The 18,253-nt window shown below is 44.7% G+C and overlaps 2 protein-coding genes and 1 pseudogene across 2 annotated transcripts; all 3 read right to left on the bottom strand.

The window, feature by feature from the left end:
* Positions 1–243: 243 nt before the first annotated feature.
* Positions 244–4,794, bottom strand: LOC103944405. Its single transcript, XM_009354857.3, has 13 exons — positions 4,589–4,794; positions 4,313–4,366; positions 4,054–4,140; positions 3,223–3,321; positions 2,422–2,517; positions 2,216–2,281; positions 2,030–2,120; positions 1,738–1,805; positions 1,577–1,642; positions 1,226–1,276; positions 990–1,054; positions 655–731; positions 244–570 (listed from the first exon to the last, which is right to left on the bottom strand). The coding sequence occupies exons 1-12, from the start codon at positions 4,772–4,774 to the stop codon at positions 683–685; spliced, it is 978 nt and encodes a 325-aa protein (XP_009353132.2). The 5' UTR covers positions 4,775–4,794; the 3' UTR covers positions 244–570; positions 655–682.
* Positions 4,795–6,136: 1,342 nt separating this feature from the next.
* LOC103944406 lies at positions 6,137–6,785 on the bottom strand (annotated as a pseudogene).
* A 10,197-nt stretch (positions 6,786–16,982) lies between these two features.
* Positions 16,983–17,505, bottom strand: LOC125475079. Its single transcript, XM_048579400.1, has 2 exons — positions 17,384–17,505; positions 16,983–17,314 (listed from the first exon to the last, which is right to left on the bottom strand). Exons 1-2 carry the CDS (start codon positions 17,438–17,440, stop codon positions 17,051–17,053), a joined length of 321 nt encoding a protein of 106 aa, XP_048435357.1. The 5' UTR covers positions 17,441–17,505; the 3' UTR covers positions 16,983–17,050.
* Between the last annotated feature and the right edge of the window lie 748 nt (positions 17,506–18,253).

Below are 18,253 nucleotides of genomic sequence, written 5' to 3'. Positions count from 1 at the left end.
GAAACGCGATGCTACTCGAATGGCAGATTTGGTATCTATCAAAATAATGACTCGGAAAACCTAATGAACCCAAGGCAAAAACCCTTGAGCAACCAACACCCAAAGCAACTTCGAATACGGAAGAGAGTGCCCCGCAGAAGCTAGGCATCCGTCAACCGAAAAACACAGTGGGGTTGCTGGTTCCAAGCGTATTCTTAAATTGCAATATTGCATGATCCATCTGGACATTATCCATAAAAGCACTTAGACCCGAACTTCTTGTATATTCAATTCTCATTGAGGTCGATAATAATTTATTCTATACACAATCTGTCAAACACACAAGGACATGGCGGAAGATTTTACAGTCTGTATTCTACGTATGCACTACGCAACATCGCTTTTCACACTACACGATTACAAGTTTGGAAGCAGTTTATGTGGATGCCGCAACCATGATTCTTACTATTATGTAGACTTTCTTTCCGGGCATAGAAACAAGCAAACTTCTGCAACAAATATCTCAGTTCACCTCTTCCAAGTTCAAATTTTTCCCTCTCTGTGATGGAAGTTCCGAGGTGCTGAAACATCCTACAAAGTAAAACAGGATAGGAACATCTCAAAAGAAGACGACTCTATGGGCAATTGCATCATTCGAAATTTAGATACACGCACCTTCTTATATACTGCGAGATTAACTAACTTAAGGCTTTGCAGCCTGAAGCATCTCCACTATTAAAGTCTTCACATCCCTAAAAAGAGAGAAATAAAATCCAAATTCTTAGAAAATATTTAAACCAACTCAAAGCATGCAGTACGAACATTTCAACCAGAAAAAACGAATAACCATATCCTCTGACCACTGTGACGGACAATTATACCATGATCTATGCAGTACTACATTAACATAAAAACCCTGTAGAATCTGGAATAGCTGAAGCACAAATAAATCAAAGATAAATCTTGACTTCCACAAAAAGAGGAATATTCATATAAATGAGAGGTCTCACTTTCGATTCTCTGCACGTCTAGGAAAAGGTATGCGGAGCTTGAAATTATCGCCCTGATAGCCAGCCTAAAATGAGAATAATAAAGTCCGAAAAATATCATGTCAAAATGGAAGAAATTGTATTGGTGATGTGTAGTATTTCTAGCACAAAACCTCATTTGCAGCATAGAGACAAATGCTTTATAAAAAATATAAAGGATGGCTATTAGCAATGAAACGTTAAAGATTGGTAGTTACCTTAACATTGAAACCCAGGCTATCCAAGTCCAAAATGTAAGCAGAGTCCACCTGCCGAAAAACAAAATCACCTTGCATCAAACTAAACTTTCCCCACCCATCTATCTATATGTTCATATCTTGTATTATTCCAAAATTCATATATGGATCTGGGCAATTCATGCAAAATCCTTCCGAAGTGTCAGCCTGGCATACACAACATGTATTGGCACACTATTGACACCATATTCATTGGTTTAGTTTCAACTAATGTGAGCAAAGTTGACATCCCCTATATTGAGAAGGAAAAGATGAAGAAGAATAGAAACACCTTTCCACCTAATAATATTAGTTTATAACAGTTGAAATTACCGGAATTGACGTTGAATGTTGCACAATGGCTTTTGTATCATCAGCATGATCCCTGTTCATGTGAGACTGGGATGCAATAGTTTTAAGATTCTATTAGAAAAGACGAACAATTCATATTAAGATGAACCATACAGCATGTATACTAGTTAAGGAGTTAGTACTGCAACAGGCTTTGAAAACTGAGCAATTGGATCAACTTTTGCAGCTTTATACTCCTCACTTCTGAACTCTGAAAGTAAAAGTAGCAAATGTTAAGAAAACAGAAAAATATGAAATAAAGGTAACAAATATTTTGTAAATAAAATATCAATAAGAGGTGCTAAAAACAGAAAAAGAACAAAGCCTTGGTATATCCGTTTCAAAAGTCATCTACAGAGTACGAAATTATCTTTTCCAAGAGTGACAAGACACCAAAAAAGAGTGAACTACAAACATTAGAAAAAATTAAAGTACCTCCTGATCCTAATAATGCTGTTGCAACCCCTGACACGTATCGCACAACTTTTGGTTCAATGCGCATGAATTGGAAGTCGCCAAAGTCAACCTTCAGATTGTCCGTGATTATTTAATACTGACTATAAAATTTGGTGCAACATATCATCCATATACATTAATTATGCTTCGGAACAAGAATGTTACCCAGAATGCATTGGGATGCTTAGCCAAATATGCAGTGCGTATGGCTGCTTGATCCTTCTCGGAGACCTAAATAATTGTTCACAAAAGAACAACCATTTTCACTTGTTTGCAACCAGACAGAGAGGGAGAGGGAGAGGGAGAGGGAGAGAGTGAGAGAGAGAGCACTTCAAACACTATCCAAAATTAGAAAAGCAGCCATTACTTACAGGAATAGCATCACCATGCAGCGTGACCACCAAATCAGTCCTATCTTCAGGGTCTCTAGCCACAAGCAATGAGCACTTGGGATTAAGGGAAAGGTCCTATTGAATCAACAAAAAAATAGAAGCATGATATGATATGATATGACATTGTTGATATCAGTGAGATTAACATGCAGGGAGATCCATATAGTGATAAAGTAGCAGCTTATTTTACTAGGCTGGTTTCCATGCTTTGAAGGGGTACATGTTTCTAGAGAAAATCAGATGGAACAGATTGGAAGTTTAACACATAATACTTCTGCAGTCTTCCTTCCTTATGAAAGAAGGTTAGCATCATTTCAAGTGAAGAAAGGATGCTGCCTATGCATCTAGATAACATATTGCAGCTTAGTTCCAATTTTAGCTTGAGTGAGCATTGTGTAAGAGCAAAAATCTCTTCGGAGAAAGCGCGTTTTCTGGGGCATTGAAATAGTGAGTGTATCAGAGTTTAACTTTGCATTTGGGTTGTGTTGATTTAACTCAAACTATCTTGCATTCATTATATTCCTTATGAAGAAGAAAGATCCCTAATGGATGTACCGCTGTAGGGAGAACTTGCTGAACCACATAAAACGCATGATCATAATTTCTACTGCCTATCTATAAGTGCAATTGTGTATTGCTGTGTGGTGTGATTTCTCCTTTGAAACTGAGTTTGTACTTCTAAAACTCAACAAGTGGTATCAGAGAAATGTTATTTTGAGGTTTACAATAATTGTTATTCACCCCAGTGCAACAATAACTTCAAAGTTAAATACAACAAACCTTAGTATGAACTGCCAAGCTGCTAACTGCTAATATTGGAGATCCATCTGCATCACATGCAAAGTCAACCATTGATCCTGATGGATAACCCTCATGCTTCTGCACATTAAAGAAAACCAAAGAAAATGATACAAGAACAACAGGGACGTTGAAGTAATAAATACCATAAACATCAATCAACCAGAGTGGTTAATAGGAATATACTCGAGGTCATAAAATGATAACACTCAATGACTGTTAAAAGAAAAGTACTATCTATTCCCCAACCATGTACTTTGGTCCAGCATCATGATTCTGTAGCGCAATTACATATTTTTTGCACACTTTTCATCACCGACCACCAGTGTGTCCTAAAATTAATTTTATTCAAAAATAAAAATAATTTCAACAGAACTTCAACATCATTAACTTGTTGGGAATCAAACCTTATGTTATTATGAGAACCACTACAAAGACTACACCGTGCAAAAACTTCCAAAAGCTTAATCACTAGTGAGACGAACTGACATATATGTGAGATAATATTACTTTCGTGTAATTACTGGTTAAAGAAAGAGAGATTTACATATAGTGCATCCAAATCCATGAAATAATATGCCTTTCTGATGGATGATTAGTAGGCCTACCCTTAATCATAGACTGGGAGACATCTAATCTAAATAGGATTGCTATCTGGTAGTTCATTCTCATAATCTCCAATCTAGACCAAGAATACTAATTGACCAGTCTACTGCTTACACAGTGCATGAAGGTCATGCACTAATCTAGAATCAAATAACAATGAAACACAAATTCATTTAGGAAAAGAACGAAGAACACTGATATAGAAACCTGAGAAAAAGTGGAGAGTGTTCCACGAACACTACGATCAAGTAGAGTTCGGATTTCCTCAACTGGGGGAAGCCGAGCAGCCTTTTCCTGTAACAACCAAAATTCAACGGAGCTAAATCCTACATTCCCACATTCAATTTCCTACACTTATAGTCTAATAGCAATAGTACATTATTTATGTAGAACCTTTGAATATGGACATGTGATGCAGTACAAGCGTTCAACTTTACATCAAATATTACCAAGTATTAAACTTTACCTGATGAGATTGAATCAACTGAAAAACATTGGCATCATCACCAGCTGAAACACTCTGATTCAACAAGAACAATTAAAATTAAGGCTTAAAGTTTACAACTTTACATCAATTGTTTTCTCACTTAATTTCTAAATCATTTATTCATTGCAAAATTAGATACAAATATACATATATATATATGAAAAAAAAAAAACAATCACAAAACCAATCAGAAAATAAAATTATAAAATTGGGGTTCATTTGTTTTTGCTGGAATCATGAGAAACATAAGGGTACCTGAGTAGGTGACTCAGCGGCGGCGGCGGCCATTGATAAACGACGAGGAAGAGTGGTTGGGGAGGAGAAGAAGGTGGAGGAGGGGCGAAATTGTAAGATGAGAGGGGAGTGAAGGTTATTATGGCCATTAAAGCGGGAGAGTAGGAAGGTCTGCCCCTGCCAAGGCGTCACCAGAGTCTTCAACATCTCTCTCTTCGTTCACACGCCACGCCACCTAACTCGCTAACTCGTCTTCTTTATTCGTAAATGGTTGGAACTTGGTTGTCCACTGTTTACTTCTTTTTCGTGTTTTGTTTTTTCAAAAAACTTATCAGGAAAATAAACATGAAATTTTGGTAAAAGTCAGAATGTATAAATTGACACGCATCAATTTTCTTGTTTAAATTCATAAATATAGAAATTTAGAATTTCAGCGTGGAAAAAAAAACTTGGAATTTGAGACCTCCAAATCCCAAGTTCAAATTCCATGTAAATAGGTATCATTTCTCAATTTCTATGATTGAGAGTTTAAAAATAACAAATTCCGTATTCAATTCCATTATTCTTTTAGGTTAACCAAACAAGAAAATTTACAAATTTTAGAAAATAAAATCTTGTCATTTCAATTTTCGTCATTTTTAAATTTCTTAGTAATCTTAAATTTCTTCACTCAAACATAATGTTATTCCTAAGAGCAACTCCAATGGTGGGCTAAAAGTGAAATTACCCTCCAAATTTTCCCCCAAACCCACTCCAACCCAAGGGAAAAATTTGGGCTAAATGCTAAATGCTAAACCAAGGCCAAATTTCCCCCAAAATTTAGCTCAGAAATCGGAGTGGACTCCACCCAATATTTATCGAAATTTAAATTTTTTTTTATTAAAATGTTCATAAAATTAATTTACGATAGTTTACATATTTATTTAAAAAAAAATTAATTTAACAAAAAAAATAGCCTAAGTTCATTTTTTAATAATCCTGGACTAAAATTTTAGGTTAGAATGGTTGAAGCAAAAAAACTGTTTTTGGATTAAAAGCTAAATTTTCTAGACTAAAATATTTGACTTTTAACCCAACCATTAAAGATGGTCTAAAAGATTTGGATATGCTTATCAGTTATATTCTACACTAAATATACAACAAAAATATAAGTATAAAGGTACAGAGATACATATGAGAAAACCAAAACTTTGTAACACAATTATAGATAAGTTACTTAAAAAATTTATATATTGAATCAAATGTTACATAACGATAACTATTAAACAAAGTAAAAACGAACCAATATCAAAACTACATCATTCAGATAACATACATCCTATTAAGTATATTTCTTTAATAACCTCTCATGTCCCTACAAAACTCTGAGAATAAGCGAAAGTATGGTCCGTTTGGATATACTTTTAAAATAACTAAAAATGTTTTTAGAGAAAATATTTTTGAGTTTCAAAAGCACTTAAAAGTATTTTTTCATGATTTACTTGCATCTTCACTAATGATTGATTCTAAAAAAAAATTCACCAAAAACACTTTCAGTCATTTCAAAAGAACATTCAAACGAGTTTGTAGTTAATAGATGCGATATGGGTTGCCCATACTAGTCCCGAGGTTCAAGCACCTTACATTTTGCCAATTTTTCTTGAACAGCGATACAAGAAAGTTAACGCTCAATTGCACGTTCTGGAATATCTGCTTCTCTTCCAAGCTTACATTCCCTACAGAAACTCCCATGCAAACAACCTTCTTCAGTTGGAACTTGATCGTTGCTTTTGTCTCGGAAACCTTTGACTCGACGGATTCTTAGTGACTAACAAGGGTTGGAAATTTTCCTGCCTTGTTGAGACCGGGACCCAAAAGACGGGGAATCTGCTTCATAACGGCTTCTGAAGCCAAAAAGGCATGGTATTTCTTTGCCAACTTCTTAACCAACTTCTTGTTCTTGTTTAGCTTCTTCAGCCCTTCAACGTCCATATAGTCCAACCCATTTTTTTCAGCCTCCTCGACATGCTGAGCATCTCCAAGCATGCAGACCTTCATCTTTGGATGAGGGATCTGCGGCAACCTAACAGAACCACTGAAGCGTTTCTCTTTGAGGATCATAATTTTTCAGCCCAACCTGAAGTTCAATAGTCTCGGTGGAGTTACGTTCCTTTGCCATGGACGCATTCTTGATGATGGAAATACCTTCGCGGAGAGTGTCACTCACAAGTCTACTCATGGCTGAAGCTTAAGCTGCCTGACCAAACGAAGACTTCCGACTCTGGATCTCTCTATTACTCTTGGCTACTCTTGTATTCTCTTTGTTGGTTGTGTTAATAAATAGCTCCCGACGATCTATTTATAGTACATGAACGATAGTTACATGCCTACAAGTATAGGATTCCTCTATCGTTTTAGAATAGGGAAACTAACTTATTTTCTAAACCCTAAACTGATTGGGATTGCAGAGGAAAACATATTTCCTAATTCATTCTTATGAGAAATAACATGCATGTGCATATTCCTTCTCAATGAAAATAATCTATGATAATGACCTAAAATGAACGGTTTTGATCATAAAACTAATTTGTAAATAAGTACAGACAATGGTCATATTAAGTTATCAAATAATTTTAACCAATAAATATCAACTAATTAATATAAAAATTTAATGAGGCAAAGTGATGGTGAGGTAAAAGTTTATGGGAAATTAGGTAAACAGATTTTGTCAAAAGCTCTCTCAAACCAAAAAAAACTTTTGAAATTTTAGTGCAAGTTATTGTTTGGGCCCAAAATATTATGATTGGGCCGAGCAGCAAGACGTGCTCGGCCCAGGGTAATAACACATGCTATGGGCCAAGTAATGAGACTCGGACCAGCTGGCAGGGTCGGCCAGATCCGATCTTAAGTAGTCCAGATAAACGAGGAAAGGTCGAGGAAATCCTGATGCAACCAGGATTCTCGACCGGCAAGGGATAGAACCTCAAAAGTAGGAGAATTCAGAATCCCAATAGGACTGGGATTGTTTGAGTTAAAGGTGAGATGGGACAAGGACTCCCAATCCAAATCAGAATGGGAATCAAGGAACGAGGTGCTATAAATACAAGAAATTACGCAATAGAAAGGCCTCCACAATCAGCATACAATTGCCCTGCGCAAATTCTCTCAAACACCTTGAGATTTTTCCTTTTCTTTTCCCGCCGACACACCTTCAGTTTGGATAAACAGCACTGTGGAAGCAACCGGTGAGCACCTTCAGTTTGGATAAACAGCACTGCTGCCGCAGAATCAGCCGACCAAGACACACCTTCAGTTTGGATAAACAGCACTGCGTCGAGGTCGACCGATTATCTATCTAAGTCTCGGCCGAGAAAGGTTTTCGAACCTTTGTTGGTAGAGGTCATCTTACTAAGCCGCTTCGGCATAGTTGGGTGTTACGAATTGCCTTGCTCGGCGCATTGGAGGCCGAGTGAGTTTATGATTGGATACTCACAAGTAAGTTTCAGGGTTCGGCATTCCGACGGCCGAACTACGTTTACCATCAAGACATATATCACATTCGGGTACCTGTGCCCGTATAGTTTGGTCTCAATTCGGCGTGCTTATACTCTTACGAATATAATCACAGTGGCCGAATCAGGCTTCGACGAGTTGTGAACTCCGTAGAATTAGTAGCCTTGTCTTCAGGCTATAGAATCCAGAGACCGAGAGCGTTCCTTCCTCGGTCGCAATCGCAAGATACAGAAGTCAACAGCGCGCTCAACGCGACTGCATCAAATTTTACTCCTCGGCCGAGCTCGGCCGACGAGTTGGCACGCCCCGCATTCAACCGAAGGACATTAGTTAGCTCATTAGTTATTCGGCCTGCGCGCCACGTAGGTTCTGTAATTTTTGTAGTCAACATTTTGGCACGCCCAGTGGGACCATTGTGCTAAACCTTCGGAGTTCATGACCGTAGAGACACGGTCTACCAAGAAGAAAATGAACATGGGAAAGTCAACAGCTGACTTACCAGTGCAAGGCCTCGGGCAGGATTCGCAACCAGCAAAAAATCCGGTCATTGCTTTGCCACCCGAGGCTACAAGTGTGACCCGCCGAGAGAATGAGATCTGTCTCGGTGGGCAACCTCACAACGCGGCGATCCCGAATCAAACGACGCCCGTATTTGTGGAGGGGATAGTGGAAGACTGCGACGACGATGGTGGAGAAGGCTCTGATCCACCAACTAGGTCGTTTCTTCGAAGACGACTTGATGAACAGTATCGTCAGGTCGAACACTCGATTGGTCAAAGGATGAATGATTTGCTAGAAGCAATACGAAGTAACAATGATACGCAGACCAGAATGCTCGAGTTATTGGTTAGTAAAGCCTTCGAAGATGGCCCGGTTGGCCAACCCCGGCAGCTCTCAACGAATGTTCCCGTACCAGCCGAGAGAGGGTCCACTCGGCCGCAACCGGTTACCTTAGAAAGAAGGGGACCAGGAAACAGATCCGAGGGACCGAGCCAGGGAGAAGAAGCCGCCTCCGTGAACATGACCGAAGTCCAGAGAATGATTGATTCGGCCTTGAAGAAAGGACCGAAGTTTCCAAAATTCATTCATCCATACCCGGCTTACGTAGAAAGGTTTGAATACCCACGGGGATTTAAGATCCCTGATTTCAGCCTCTTCGCTGGGGAATCGTCTTTGTCTTCATTAGAACATGTGGCTCGGTTCACGGCGCAGTGTGGAGATGTTAATAGCGACTTCTACAAACTACGTCTGTTTAATTTTTCATTGACAGGCTCCGCTTTCGCCTGGTACATTAATCTTCCACCCAATTCTGTGCAGAGTTGGGAGGAATTGGTCGAAAAATTCCATGAACAATTCTATCGGCCAGGGATGGAGATGTCAGTATCATCCTTGGCCAGGATGGCTCAAGCATCCGACGAATCTCCAATGGAGTACTTAACAAGGTTCAAGTCGGCCAGGAATTGGTGCCGAGTACCACTCCCCGAAGTGGAATTCGTCAGGATTGCTCTCAACGGATTAGACGTGGAGTACAAAAAGAAGTTCCTGGGGGCAAACATTCGCGATATGTACGAACTTGCTCAACATGTCGAACAGTATGATTACCTGCTCCGAGAAGAGAAGGTCTCAAAATCACCATCCCGGGGAACGTTGTATAAAAACCCCACGGTCAGCTATGCATCGGCCGAAAGCGGGGACCCTCAGTACGTCAGTGTGGATGCGGCCGAGATAGTAATAGATAAACCATACGTCTGCAAGGCTCTGGCTCAAATACACGGCAAAGACACCAAAGCCCATTCGGCCGCCGAGGACATAAGTAAATCTTCAAAAGTATACACTTTCGACATCACCAAGGCCGATGCAATTTTCGATCAATTATTGGCGGCAAAGATCATCAAGCTTCGGCCGGGACATATTATCCCTAAGGCCGATGAATTGAAAGGAAAGATATACTGCAAGTACCATAATTCTAATAAGCATGCAACAAATAATTGTGTCGTGTTCCGGGATACAATCCAAAGTTGGATCGAGAAAGGAAAATTGAAATTTCCGGAAAAGCAGATGGCGGTCGACGTCAATCCCTTCCCTTCAACAACAATTGGTATGGTGGATGCTCATCTTCCTAAAAACAAAGGGAAGGCCGAATACGTTCCGGTGCAGCATATCCGTAAACAGAATGGTCGAACAAGGCTAAAGCTTGATATATTTTCGAATGCACCACCCACGGAACAATCGAGGCCCCTCGCCGATGAGCCTATGACGGGGTCGAGTTCCGACGAAACTCATGAGTCAAAGGTTTTATGTGACCATTGTAAAACACCGATTGAACCTGGGAAGAAGACATTTTCAACAACACCCACGGCCCTTACCACAGCACCAAAGGAAGTTGGTCCGCGACGTCAAGTGTTCGATCGACTCGGCTTACAAGTACGGCCGAAAGACCAGGCCTCAGTCAGGCGGCGTCTTGATTTCGACGCGCCTTTCTATAATGAGGATTACTACTCGCACAATACTAACAGTTCCAGCTCGTCAGCCGATCGCAAAACCTTCAAACCACCCCGAACATCGGATCAACGCTGGTACAGTTACAACTCCCCGACTGGTTTATATACAGCACTGTCTAAATCCCAAAAACGTCGCCGTCAACGGATTGATTGCATGGCTCGGCGACGAGAAGCGCAGGCCAGCACTGCCAACCAGTGGCAACCAAAGAAGGCCGCGGAAAGCATCAGTGAACGGCCAACCCCGACTATCATGACCGAATTGGCCGAAGGGAAGCAAGTAGCCGCTGCCGGTTTTGAAACCACCATTGAGGATGCTGAGAAACGTATCAAAATCCTGCTTCGGCCTGGGGAAACTAGAGCTCGGCTAGAACACTTCACGCAAGAGGCCAAAAGGAAGATTTCCCCATCACCACCGCGCGAACCGTTTATCAAAGTACGGCGCAACTTGCATCCCCCAGTTCCTCGGTGAATCCTTGGAATACATGCGAGAGTTTCATAAGAAATACTCCGCCAATGACTTGTACGGACTACCCAGGAGTGTCAGGAAGCCCTCGACCTAGCTCTCACTTGCCCTGATGCCGAGCAAATCATTCAGAAAACCTCCGACCCAGCAATAAAGGCAAGGTTCCAGCATATACGGGAAGCTCGGGTACTTGGTTTTGATGTTGATCCTTATACAGATATCGACACCGCCGAATTACCTTTCTCGCTCGATGACCTTCAGCATTTGCGCCATCACTTCGAAGTTTTCTCGGCGGTATCACTCTTCGGCCTCACGGCCGACGAAGAAAAACGAATAGCAAGGTTGGATACATATCTCGACACTAGGAACGCCCGCATTGCCTATGAAGAACGAGCCCGTATAACAAAGGACCAACATAAATCTTCGACAGTCAACATGGTCGAGGAAAATAGCCACACCACATTCGACTTGGTTCCCACGTCTCGGGTACCGGCTCTTACCGAGGCACTTGAAAGCTTGATCGAGGATGTTCCGCCGGCTGACACTGTGACTAGTTCGGCAGAAGACGACGACCACGATCCCATGGGTCCTTCGGTCCTCGAACAAATGGAGATTAGTATGGTCCATGTGTTACCAGCCGAATTCCAACCAAGTACACCCCAGTCAAATTTCTTGGATGGGGATGTTGTCGCCGAGGAGGCAACACAAGTCGATTTCATCGCAAACGATGACGACCGAGAAACCCGAAGCACGGACAACCTTAAGGCGGCATTGGCCGAGCTATTTCCTCGCTCCCCTTCGGTTAATCTCCAACACCTGAAGCCGTTGTACATCACGGCTCACATCGAAGGATTCCCTATTTCCAAAGTGTTTGTCGACTGTGGGGCCACAGTCAACATTATGCCAATATCTGTCATGAAGGCCTTGCGCCGTTCTGATAATGAACTCATTCCGTCAGGGATCACTATGAGCAGCTTCATTGGTGACAAGTCTCAGACCAAAGGAGTGTTACCATTGGAGGTTAGCATTGCCGGTCGCCAACACATGACGGCATTCTTCATAATTGATTCCAAGACCGATTATAACGCATTACTTGGTCGAGACTGGATCCACCAAACCAGTTGCATTCCTTCATCACTGTACCAAGTTCTCATCTTCTGGGATGGCAAATCGGTTACCATCCATCCAGCCGATAATCAACCATTTGAGACCAACATGATTCAGGCTCGCTATTATGATGATCACGTCGGCTACATCACCCTCCAAGGTCTTAACGAGGATGGGCGGCCGACGCGAATTTCAGTGCAGAAAGTGATTGAGGTCGGCGCCGAGACTGTCCAACAGGATTCGGCGCGCCTTGGCTTGGCAGATTTAGTCCCCAATGCCGATGATTGAGTACACCAAACAAGAACAGCGTCAGGCCGCGGTTTCATCAACGATGGAACGTCTGCTGGCCCATTGGTACGCCATTACCAAGCAACCGCATTCTGGCATTAATTTAATTGAATTTTTGGCCGAAGCAGATGACGGCCCTGTTTTGTCTCTCGAGAAGGTTCGGGCAGCACCGGCCGAACTCGAGGACCATCGGCCTCAAGTCAAGGACCCATTAGAGGAAGTTAACGTAGGCACGGTCGATGATCCTCGCATATTGTTTATAAGCGCGTTACTCCCACCGGCCATGAAGGCCGAACTCCGTAAGTTACTTCAGGAATTTAAAGATTGCTTTGCGTGGAGTTACCATGAAATGCCAGGCCTCGATCGAAACTTGGTCGAGCATGAGCTACGCATCAGAGACGGTTGTAAGCCTTTTCGACAACCCCCTCGCCGATTCTCGACCGAGTTACAACTCGGCATTAAGGAAGAACTGGTTCGGCTTCTCAAGGCCGGATTTATTAGGACCGCTCGGTACGTCGAATGGTTGGCCAATATCGTCCCAGTGTTGAAGAAAAACGGTGCCCTCCGCATTTGCACCGATTTCCGTAACCTGAATCTGGCGACTCCCAAGGACGAATATACAATGCCAATGTCAGATTTGCTCATTGATGCCGCAGCTAATCATGAACTACTATCTTTTATGGACGGTCATGCGGGATACAACCAGATTTTCATCGCCGAAGCCGACGTCCACAAAACGGCTTTCCGTTGCCCAGGGGCACTGGGCACGTACGAATGGGTAGTCATGCCGTTCGGCCTCAAGAATGCCGGCGCCACATACCAACGAGCCATGAATATGATCTTCCACGACTTAATTGGGACCATCGTCGAAGTTTATATCGACGATGTGGTGGTAAAGTCGAAACGCCGCCAAACACACCTGGATGACCTACGACAAACGTTCCTTCGCATGCGCAAGAATAGTCTCAAGATGAACCCAGCCAAGTGTGCTTTCGGTGTTTCGGCCGGCAATTTCCTAGGGTTTTTGGTGCACCATCGCGGCATCGAAGTCGACGCCAATAAAGCCCGCGCCATCATTAGCGCCCCACCTCCCACAACAAAGAAACAGTTGCAGTCGTTACTCGGACAGATCAACTTCCTCCGCCGTTTCATCGCCAATTCGGCCGGTAAAATGAAGGCATTCTCTACTCTCCTCAAACTTAAGGATACCGATAAATTTGTTTGGCGCGAAGAACATCAGAGTGCATTCACGCAGATCAAGGTGGCCCTTTCGACCCCACCCGTGCTGGTTCCACCTTGTCGCACCAAACCCCTCAAACTATACATTTCGGCAGCCGCCGAATCCATTGGTTGTCTCCTTGCGCAAGACAACAACGTCGGTCGTGAGCAAGCTATCTTTTATCTTAGCCGAAATCTGAATGCACCAGAGCTCAATTACTCACCGGTCGAAAAACTTTGCTTAGCTTTGTTTTTTGCCACATCCAAGCTTCGGCATTACATGCTCCCATCAGTTACGCAGGTCATCGCCCAGACAGACGTAATTCGTTACATGCTCACTCGGCCTATCGTTAAAGGCCGAATCGGGAAATGGACACTCGCCTTATCCGAATTTAGCCTGCAGTACGTTCCCCAAAAAGCGGTCAAGGGGCAGGCTCTCGCCGATTTCTTGGCCCAGCACCCTTCCCCATATGGTTTTGAAGGGGGCGATGTCGACATCGGTCTAGTCACCACACGCGATAACCATTGGACTATGCATTTCGATGGATCCAGTACTTCGACCTCGGCAGGTGTCGGCATCGCAATTCAGTCGCCCGACCACTACCGATGGTACTTCTCTCTCAAGTTGGATTTCAGCTGCACAAACAATCAGGCCGAATATGAAGCCCTCATTATCGGTCTCCACGTTTTACACGATCTACGGGCCTCCCGTGTTCTTGTCCTCGGTGATTCCGAACTTGTGATTAACCAATTGAACGGCATTTTTCGTTGCATGAGTTGTACTTTGGCGCCATATCACATGGTCGCCACATACTTGGCCGAGTCCTTCGAACGGATCACGTTTGAACATATTTCACGAATCCACAACACCGATGCCGATGAACTCGCCCAGATCGCCTCTGGAGCACAACTCATGGGGGGCAAACTTGGCCGCATCGCAGCCACAGGCCTGCAATCGTACCCGGCCTTGATCGATCGGCAAACCCTCCAGCGCACACACGTAATACGAACAAGGGTAATGTCGCTCCCATCCTTACTAGAACGGGGAGACCCCGTAGAAATATATGCCGTCGAGGTAGAACCAGATGATTGGAGAAAAACGATGTTACGGTACCTCGATAATCCCAACGGGAAACATGACCGGAGAACGAAGGTCCTCGCCACGAATTACGTGTCGTATCAAAATGAATTATATCGCAAGGGCGAGGATGGGTTACTGCTGTTGTGCCTTGGCCCAGACGAGGCTGCCCAAGCAATGGCCGAGGTACATGAAGGAATTTGCGGAGCACACCAGTCTGGACGAAAGATGCGTTGGTTGCTCCGACGACACGGTTACTTTTGGCCCAGTATATTAAAGGATTGCATCGAATACGCACGGAGATGCGTACCATGCCAAATTCATGGACACGTACAGAGAGCCCCGGCCGAATTGCTACATTCGGTCACCAAACCATGGCCGTTCAGAGGTTGGGCAATGGACGTGATTGGCAAAATCACGCCATCATCGGGGGCAGCGAAACACGCGTGGATTATGGTAGCAACTGACTACTTCACTAAGTGGGTCGAGGCAAGGTCATACGCCGAATTAACGGCCAAGGAGGTATGCAATTTCGTAGAGGAAAATATTGTGACCAGATTCGGCGTGCCAGAAACGATCATAACTGATAATGGCACTATCTTCACGGCCGATAGGTTTAAGGAATACGCAGCAAGGTTGAACATCCGACTCGAGCAATCTACGCCGTATTACCCACAGGCAAACGGGCAGGCCGAGGCAAGCAATAAAGTGTTGATCGGCATCCTTGAAAAAATGGTAAAAGAAAAACCTGGGTTGTGGCACTTAAAGTTAAATGACGCGTTATGGGCATACCGAACTTCACCCCGCTCGGCCACTGGAACGACCCCTTACGCGTTAACTTACGGACACGACGCCATGTTACCGGTCGAGTTAAGTATAAGTTCGTTACGAGTAATCGAGCAGAGTGACTTGTTCAGTATTGAATATTGTCAAGCGATGCGGCAGGAATTAGAAGATTTAGAAGAAAGTCGAGTCGACGCGAGTAACTTATTGATAGCACAAAAGAAAATTGCCGAACGAGCGTATAACCAGCGGGTAAGACAAAAAACGTTCGGCGAAGGAGAATTGGTTTGGCAAACTGTGTTGCCTGTTGGGATTAAGGATCCAAGATTTGGGAAGTGGTCGCCGAATTGGGAAGGGCCATTCGTCGTTCACAAAGTCCTCGGCAAGGGGGCATATCATTTAAAAGATCGGACGGGTTCAGTTCACAAATTGCCGATTAATGGAAAGTTTTTAAAGAAGTATTATCCAATTACATGGGAAATGCAAGAATAAGACCATTGTAGCGAGACGACCATCGGATTAATAGTAAAACGACCATTGTATTGATATCAAAAGAATCATTACAAAAAGAAAATACAATACAATGAGATTTCTAAGGGGACGGGGGGAGATAAGTCTCAAGGGCAGCTTTTAGCTCCAGCCACTTCGCTTCGCCCAGAATGATCTCGGCCTGCCTGGTTTTCTTGTTACACTGCAACTGCTGGACGTGCCGTGCACCGGCAGCGAAGGCCGTCAGTCGAGCTTTGCTAGCCTCGAAGTCCTTCTCGAGCTCGGCAGCGGCAACTGACCTCTGTCGTTGAAGGTCAGAGATTTGACGTTGGAGTTCAAATATCTGGCGATCAAACTCAGTCAGCGTCGCCTTCTTAGCTTTGATTGCCTCCATCTCAGCTCGGCCGGCCTCTTGCGCGACCTTGGCAGCCTTCAAGTCATCCTCGGCTTGAAGGGCTCGCTCGAGGACATAGAAGTGTTGCCGAGTCCGCTCCAGGAGGTCGGTAAGGAAAGAGATACCTTCCGGGCTCAGATGACCACCGCTGGCGAGGTCGTTGAGACACTCTCCAACAGAGTCGAGGCCTTTGCACCGAAGAGCTTGGGAGGCAGTCAGAGACAAGACTTCGTGCAGCTTCACAAAGACTTCGGCGGGCGTGGCTTCCGCCGATTCGGCCGGAGCAGCAGAAGAACCGGCCGCACCATTCGTGCTCTGCAGAAGGGCATCGAGCTCCACTTCCCACGACGGCTGCACGTAAGAGAACTTTGTGAAGAAAAGTAAAACGTCATCATATAGTGCATAAAGGAAAAGGGGGATTGTTTTAGACCTGCCGAGAGGAGACCTCGGCCATGCCCTCTGGGTCATTGCTCGAACCCAGGGAACTTAATGGCCGAGCCCAGTGCCTTAGACCGCTACGCAATTCACGCGGCCGATGGAGGTTATCTACATTTGATGGCCACGACGGTGGCCAGGAAATATAGACAACACCCCTCGGCGCATAAAATTGCCGGTGAAATGAATGTTCGGGCACCTGACATTTAATGGTCTTTTTCAAATAAAACATGTGTCACGAAAAAATCAATACAAAAGAAGCGAGACTTACAAAGGCCGAAGAGACTTCCTGTGGAGGAATGGGAAGGTCTTCGTCCTGCGGATGGATCGGCGTTTCGGCCGTGGCCTCAGGATCGGCCATGGGCCTCTTACCACGATCTGCCGCGGAAGGACGTGGTCTAGCGGTCGCCTCGACGACCGGAGGAGGATGGACGGGAGGAGAGTGAACTGGTCGACGGTGGCGTTCCAGCGGAACTTCGTTACTCACGCTCTCGTCATCCTGAACAAAAAGAGAACATTTAGCATTACGACCCGAAACCTAAGGAAACAAGTGGAAGTAGAGTTTTACCTCCAAAACGACCGTGGGAGTCGAGGGTGCATCGACGGGCGCAGCCGGTTTGGCCATTGCAGGCGCCACGACCGGCTCCGAAGCTGGAGATGGTGCGACGATTGGATCGGCCGTGGCGCCAGGGTAGCCGGCTGGAGGGATCGGGAGTAGAGATGCCGGGGTAGCCGGCACAGGAGAGCCGTCAGAGGCAGGCGTCCCAGTAGCATCACTGGGGACGACATGGATCTCCCGGTCGCCCTTCTTCGCCAATTTTTTGACGCGTTTAGAAGGGCGAAGGACATCAACCTCCGGCTCGGCCTCTCGGTGGAGGCGTTTGGAGGGGGCTGTCCGCTCAGTGGCGATGGTTTTCTTGGGCACCACCTTCTTCACTCTCGCCGCCGCGGCAACCACTTCGGCCTTCTTCGACCCACGACCCCCTGAAATAGCAACGTAATTGTTAAACAAGGGCAAGTTTTGAAATGGCGAAGTAGTTTCAGTAATATACCTTGAGCCGACTCCTTAGGTTGGGTCGAGGGTGCTAGTCCCGGCCGGTCGCCAAAGACTTTGCTCACCACGTCTTCGATTGAGGCGCCGAAGAAGTCGCAGATGTACGCATCCCACCAATCCCCAAAGGTATCGGTGCCCAAGGATTCCGGAACGGTTGGGCGAAGACGGAACTTCTTACACCGATCCTGGAATTCTTGCTCCGTCGACCGGCATTCCCTCTCGGAAGAACCAGAAAGGCGCCCCCGGCTCAAGAGGGAACGGGAAGCGAGCAGAGGAACGGGGCAACCTTGGAGGTAGCCGAGTTGCCGGGCGACAAAGTGAGGATGGTAGACCTCCCAGCTGGCTCGGCGGGCGTCGCAACCCAGGGGAAGGTCGCGAGCCAGT

The sequence above is a fragment of a genome, unplaced genomic scaffold, assembly GCF_019419815.1.
Source record: "Pyrus x bretschneideri cultivar Hongxiangsu unplaced genomic scaffold, Pyrus_bretschneideri_v1 Contig131, whole genome shotgun sequence".
Taxonomy (NCBI): Eukaryota; Viridiplantae; Streptophyta; class Magnoliopsida; order Rosales; family Rosaceae; genus Pyrus; species Pyrus x bretschneideri.
The sequence above is the reverse complement of the archived record's forward strand: the minus strand, read 5'-3'. Positions and strand labels throughout refer to the sequence as shown.

What these genes read in the sequence shown, in the direction of transcription:
- LOC103944405 (XM_009354857.3), bottom strand. Translation starts at nt 4,774, where the DNA reads ATGTTGAAGACTCTGGTGACGCCTTGGCAGGGGCAGACCTTCCTACTC. An exon ending in TGCATGGTGATGCTATTCCT is followed by an intron (nt 2,282 to 2,421) that starts GTAAGTAATGGC and finishes ACAATTATTTAG; the next exon opens with GTCTCCGAGAAGGATCAAGC. An exon ending in AGCATTATTAGGATCAGGAG is followed by an intron (nt 1,806 to 2,029) that starts GTACTTTAATTT and finishes TTTTACTTTCAG; the next exon opens with AGTTCAGAAGTGAGGAGTAT.
- LOC125475079 (XM_048579400.1), bottom strand. Translation starts at nt 17,440, where the DNA reads ATGGCCAAACCGGCTGCGCCCGTCGATGCACCCTCGACTCCCACGGTC. An exon ending in CTCCCACGGTCGTTTTGGAG is followed by an intron (nt 17,315 to 17,383) that starts GTAAAACTCTAC and finishes CTTTTTGTTCAG; the next exon opens with GATGACGAGAGCGTGAGTAA.